Here is a 6,653-nt window from a genome sequence, read left to right as displayed (position 1 = left end):
GAATTATCTGGACGTGCGAGACTGGCCTCACAGAGCGGGGTCTTATATCACATCACTGGGGGAAGTCTAGTAACCCTGTATACATGGGATCAGAGGGTCCTTGCAGCAGAGCTGTGTGTGCAATGTATGTGAGGCCAAGGTGTGTGTCACAACTTGTCGGTGTCCTTGCCTGGACCAGGGTCTCTTTCCCTGTGGATGTGGTGTGGGTGGGGCTCGACACAACTTTATATATAAAAATTATATTTATTTTTGTGGATAATTGACTAGGATCAGCGTTCCAGGAGACTGAAGCAGTTTTGAGGAGGATTTTGGTGTGGTACTCCAACCCCCTCCCCCCCCAAAAAAAAACAAATCACAGCAATATGGGTAAGGTAATGGCATTGGCTTAGAGGGATCATCTGGGACTAGTTTCTTTCCCCCTTGTGGGGCTGTCACGGATCCCTTTGTGGGGTCACTTATTCGTCACAAGCCTGCTCTCACACGTGACTTGGGGTTGTGCCCGCAAGGGTTAATCTCCCCACTCTCAGTCCAGCATTCAACCTCTGTCCTATGTTGTAATGGGAGCATAAATCACACACTGACCCAGGCCACACACACCCGTTCATACGCGCTGCCACCACTCATCGAATACACGGGCGATGAGTGCCGGAACTAACAATACTAATAAAAAATATGTCTATCACTCATAAGGCTCACACACCTTTAGGCTATGGATTCTTTAGAACCTTCAAGGTTCAACTTGTTAAAGGTTTATACTTTAATAGCAAAAAGTTCAATGCTTACAATAAGAAAAAGGTATAAAAATATGATAATAAAAAGACATACAACTTATGCAAAACAGTGTCAAAATAAACAGGAGAAAACTTACAGAAATTATCTAACTGGTAGCCGCTTTCTGCTCCCTGAGGGAAGGAAGAATGTAGATTGGATCACATCAGCTTCTCAGGCTGCCCTCATCATGTGAACACAATTCTCTTTCTGCAGCCTAAATTTACAACTTTGGTCTGAGGTCAGGTTTCTAGACTGGCCCCTCAGGCCAATATCATAAGTGCTGCCTGTTTGATTGGGCCACGTCCGCGCCCCCAATTAATATATTATTTTCTCTTGTGGAAAGGTTCGCAGGGATAGATTACCTCAGGCCGCAATTTAGCATCCCCCCTCCAAAACCTCAGAGGTGTCAAGTGTTCCTTTGTTCTTGGCCTTAGCCAGACCTCCTGGTGGGATATGGAGACAATTTCCACTAGTCCCAAGGAAGCACCTATTAACACCTAGGTGCGACTTGCCTTCAGGACAGATAGAATATATATATATATATATATTTTACTGCAGGGGCCAAGAGCTTGCCAGTGGGTAGTTACTGTAACTACCTGCCTGTTACCGATCTCTGCTGGCTCGGTGATTATGCAACGCAGCTCCTTCACTTTGCTCTGTTGATGTTGAGTCAATGCCGATGTCACACAGTTCCCTGCTGCCTGACACAGGAAGCCCAATGTCAATCCACAGTGACACCCAGTCCGCAGAGCAAGAGAGTAAGAGCTGCACTGTTGATGTGAAGAAATAAGAAAAACGCCACCTGAGTCAGGAGAGATTGATGCAGGAAGTTAATAATTGCCTGCCAGTGTGTTCTTAGCCCCATAGGTAAAGGAAGAAGTCCTGGATAACCCCTTTAACAGCTTCCCCAATGTTCCAAACATGACTCTCTGCCACTTTGATTACCAAGATAGGCATCCTCCTTCACCGGAGCCCAGAAAACAGGATTATGTTATACCCTTTGGCCCAGATTTAATCAGAGGCATTTTGCACACCAGCCCAAGTGTCTACAAAACCAGGAAGGAATTTTTCTTTATGGTGCCAAAGTACCATCAGGAAGCATTTTTGAACATATGTGCTGTGTATATGGTGGATTATATGGTCAAAGTTTCTCTCAAGAATCTGGTGTGAAGATTCTTACATTCTTTGCCCCTCAAACCATTATGTCTCAGTTTTTGCTGTCCCTTATGAATAATGGCCACCACAACATCAATATAGAAAACAGGTAGAGTGTTCACAACAATATGGCCACTGCACAGCATTTACCAGAACGGTATACATGTAACCACCAGTAGAACTAATAGGATGAAGCAAAGACACACAAGGAATTGGTTTCCCAAATTTAAAATAGATATTTATTAATTGCATAAATACAGTACATCACTAGAAAAAGATTCCAGCTTATAATATCAGTATTTTCTTCATAAAGTGCTGGTAAAGGAGCCAGCAGGTGCTGGGCAATATGGAAGCCACTTATAACAAGCATTAGATCCACACTGTTCTGTATTATACATCTGGGGTGTTTAGGGTCTTCGGATCATTCAGTGAGGTTCTTAGAGAACCAGTCATGTCCTCAAATGCCATTAACCTACAGAGTAACCCAAGATTTGCAAGTATGGAGTTTGTGGACCTGACAGATTTCTTTTAAAGAGGTAGTCCAGGCAGTCTAAGCTAATGTGCCCCAATTGTGTCCATAGTATTGGTCTTAGAAGGCCCAAAAGAGGTCCTATTGGCCCATATAAACTCAAGGGTCCTGTGACAACTGCAACCACTTTAGTTATGTCCCCCGAGGCCAGGACATTACACGATTGCCAGTCCTCACATGTACAGTGCTGTGTCTGCCACCGCATGTAAAGATTGGTCATCACGTAGTAGTCCTGGACAACCTCTAAACCACAGTGATGTAAGAAGACTACCAGGACAGATCAAAGGCTCCCACTGTTGTCAGCTCGTGTCTTAGAAGGCACATTGGTAGTGATATTGCGCATATGGATACTACACATTGTAAGGCACGGTCCACTTTTCAAACCAGACATACTGAAGATCACAGGGGTCTCGGAGTCCGGAACAAGGGATTATTCCTAATCTTACTCTTGGTGGGGCCTTAAGTTTCAGAACTAGATTTTTTTTATATACTGAAAATCCTGCCATGGCAAACTTCTCAGCCTGGCACTTATATGTGGCTACATACTCTCGATATACTATACATTAGTGAAGTGCACCCGGTCTATACAATACAAGTCATTGAAACTGGCATCCAATAAAAGTCTTCTAATCCGGCAGCCATCATTTTATTGCATCAGTAATCACATGCTGGAACATTCCAGTTTCCTTTCCAATCATTCGCACACATCAGCCTTCACAGTGAGGATACATTGTACAACGACACATTAAATAACAGATAAAAACAGATTATTTAGACATTCATGTTTTGGAATAAATCTGCCTACACAGCAATAAAACTCTGTAACAGTCTAATAAAGTTACCAGTACAGATTGTCCTTGCAGTATGGCGTCTTCGCTGCCACGTACCGGCACTTTATTAGTGCACATCAGTATAAAATTTGTTCGTTCAAGAAATATTTATTTTCTAGGTAAAATATTGATATTAGAGTAGAAATATAGATTATCATAATTATATCTCTGGAATCAGGCAGGCACATTACGGCAGGGGTACAGAGAAGGACAAGTCCCTTATATACAAGGCACATCAATACCCACATGTGAACTCCCTTACTGAACGTTCTTATGTCCTGGCATCATGCCCGCTGTACAATCGCCCTGATACACTGGAAGAAGCTCTGGGGAGAGGTCAGATCTATGGGAGGGGGAAAATCTCAATAGCCTTCCAATAAAGAGAAGACCATTACAGATCTGAGGGTGACCGGTGACAACCATCTGGCATCACCTCAACAACGACCGCCATCTCTAATGTGCATCTGAGAATGCATAAGATGGGAGACTCAATACAGCGTCTAATTGGAGGCTCCTCAATATTAGAGGTTCTGAAGAAGCCCACCTATAGTAAATATCTGTGGGAATGTAGCTTCCACAGCAAAGTCAGGAGAATAGGAATAATATGGATATCCCCTTTAAGTACCATTAATCCAGTGTTGAAACCTTTGCTACGTGTAACCTTCAAATACGCTCATCCCGATAGGAAATACAACCAGCTCAGTCCATTCATAGGTGTATGTCTCAGCGCCTCAGTCTTAGATCCTGCTGGCCTTCTTACTGCCGCTTCTCAGGATGTTGGGTGTTGCCTCCATGACCCGCACCAGCAGATTGTCTATGTAATCCTCCAGCTCTCGTACTTGAGAATCCTTCTTGCTAATGATGTTTTTCTGTTTCAGTACCAGTTGGATGAGCTCATCGTGTGTGAGCTGAGCAAAGGCGGAGGCCGGGTCTGAGGGGTCATACTTCTGTCAACAAAGAAGAGGGATCTAATTAGGCAAGAAGTATGGACGCTGCATGTAACCAAGATATGGAAGGGCCATAAATGATTTCCATTTTGGAAGATCAGCAGAGACTCACTTGTTTTTGCACTTACAGAGTGAATTTCTGCCTGAGATTGTCCTGGTGCACCAGTGGACATTTTACCTACCCCAAGTCATTGGGGCATGGAAAACAACTTTGTGAAAATTATTTTTTTTTGCTTTCCATTTGCAGTTGTAAGGTCTCCTGGAACTTCTAAATAAGAAGTGGCCACATGGTCAATTACCGCAAATACCCCTTACAATTCAGTTTAATTGCTATGAACCACACTGATTCACATGTGGACTACATTCACACCATAGGTTAAATGCTCTGCTGGATGGACATCCCAGACATTCACCTATAAGATTCAAGTCTGCCATTGACATAACTGAAAGCACACTGCCAGCCATGATGAGGAGCCCAGTATTTCATCACTTCTTCCATAAGAGTCATTAAGAGCAGACGTTAATCTAGCATTTGTGTTTTCCTTTCAGAGAAAATGAGGAACGTTAATGTTTGAGGATATGTCATTAAATGGTTACCGATAAGTCTCTGGGGCTATGTAGATGGAGGAAATTAGAAGCTGCGGCTATGATCTAATAATGACAGGCAGCCATACAGGGAGAAACGATCACAAGACAGGCTGGTTTCCGGACAATCTCCCTTAGGCCAGTTTCACACTTGCATGACGCATGGGCTGTGCTCAGATCACAATACCGGGCCTGACTGCAGCTAGATACCTCACATGCCTATAACAATACAATGGATACGTACAACTGCTCAGGACTTTCCCCGGCAGAAACCGGATTCCTGTGGGTTTCACAAGCCAAAAATCACAGGTGCTTTCTTTCCAAGAGAATTGTCTTGTCAATAGTCATTAATTTTCTTTGTTAATAGTGTTGTCCGGTTAAGAGAGGCTTGTTGATCGGTGGGGCCTGACCACTGGGGTCCGCACAGATTGGCAGAACAGGTAACTGTTACCCCCCTTTAGAATACAACTCCAGAGCGCTGGGTCCGTTCATTGCCTATAAAGCTGCTCAGCTCCACACTAATTTTTCTGGCAGCGCCAAAGAATAGTCTGATCTGCTTCCACTTTATAACAGGGATAAACCTTTCCCGACCTGTTGATCTGTGCAGGTTCTGATAGTGGGAGACCCACAAATCAGCAAGTTCTCACTATATAACCCCTTTAAAAGGAGTTTCCCACTAATCTAAAACCCTATATTTTCACCCTATATAATAATTATTCTCCCCTTCAGGGCCGTTCCAGACGTGTTTGGGGATCGCATGACATTCTTATGACAATCCCTGTGCCCCATCAATGCTGGCTTCACGCTCCTTGCCTTTGGATAAAATTAAGACATCAGAAGGAATGGAGAGCCACCACAGGTCTACCTTCCTCTGGATGTCTATTACGGAGCGTCAAGTCAGCGCTGATTGGCTGAAGGGATCACATGACAATGTCAGGCGCCATGGCCAACACTGCTGAAGAGGCGTCAGCATCGGAGGAGCGTATAATAGTTATTCTTTTACTGGGGGAAACACAGGGGTTCTGAAAGGCTTGTCTGAGTAGTGCACAACCCTACGAAGTATAAAAGGGTCTTCTCTTTAAAAAGCTTTGTGTCCTCCAAATTGCTTAAGTAGGGACAAGTTTACAACCTTTCAGCCAACCTACACCAAGAAATTAGTACATCTAAGAGGATCTGCAAGATACTAATTCTATTCAGCCATTTAGAAGCATTTTAAAGCATCATCACAGCTTTTTTTATTGCACTCCTAGAGTGGTGCTTTAAATACAAGTCCTCTGCCCCCAGTCTGATGCTCCCTTCCGGCGTTTTCATCCATTGTTGCCGCTGCTCGTGTTGGTCTCCAGCGAAAAGTGACCTACGCAGAGGTCACTTTACAGTACAAGTCTATGAGAGTCTCGTTCCGGCCTCAGACTTGCATTGAGCGCTTGTGTCGTAGCTTCGGACTTCTGGCCAGTCAGAAGCTGCGCTCACAAGACGGAGCAGGGGAACCGGAGCAGCACCAAAAAAACTGAAGACACCAGAGCGAAATTATATGAATGGGGCAGGGGGCTTAGATTTAAAGCAACACTAGCACTAAAAAACAAACGCCGGCATGGTGCTTTAAATAATTTACCACTGTAAAAGCCTTCATCTACTCAGCCCTAGGACTATTTAGAAGTGCCAAACGGGCCCAGATATTACATCTCCCAAAATCTTCATCTTTTAGATGACGACCACCATCTAATGCCTTGATTGGCCATTGTAGGTGTGCAATGCTAGTTCATAGTAGCGTGTTCTGATGACAAGTTGTCTATATTGAGACCAGTTCTAGGTACTACAATTAAGATGAAAACTACC

General features: G+C 43.9%; 1 protein-coding gene across 2 annotated transcripts in view; it reads right to left on the bottom strand.

Annotated features, from left to right (window-relative positions):
* Positions 1–2,138: 2,138 nt before the first annotated feature.
* Positions 2,139–6,653, bottom strand: part of RAB11FIP1 (RAB11 family interacting protein 1) — a 38,620-nt gene continuing 34,105 nt past the window's right edge. Inside the window, exon 6 of one of the 2 annotated variants that reach the window (XM_069766494.1) lies at positions 2,139–4,232. In XM_069766494.1, the coding sequence (XP_069622595.1) occupies positions 4,023–4,232 (210 nt within the window). In that variant the 3' untranslated portion in view covers positions 2,139–4,022. The remainder of the gene's footprint in view (positions 4,233–6,653) is intronic. The other variant, XM_069766495.1, reaches the window with a different exon arrangement.

Source organism: Ranitomeya imitator, chromosome 4 (assembly GCF_032444005.1).
Source record: "Ranitomeya imitator isolate aRanImi1 chromosome 4, aRanImi1.pri, whole genome shotgun sequence".
NCBI lineage: Eukaryota > Metazoa > Chordata > Amphibia > Anura > Dendrobatidae > Ranitomeya > Ranitomeya imitator.
The sequence above is the reverse complement of the archived record's forward strand: the minus strand, read 5'-3'. Positions and strand labels throughout refer to the sequence as shown.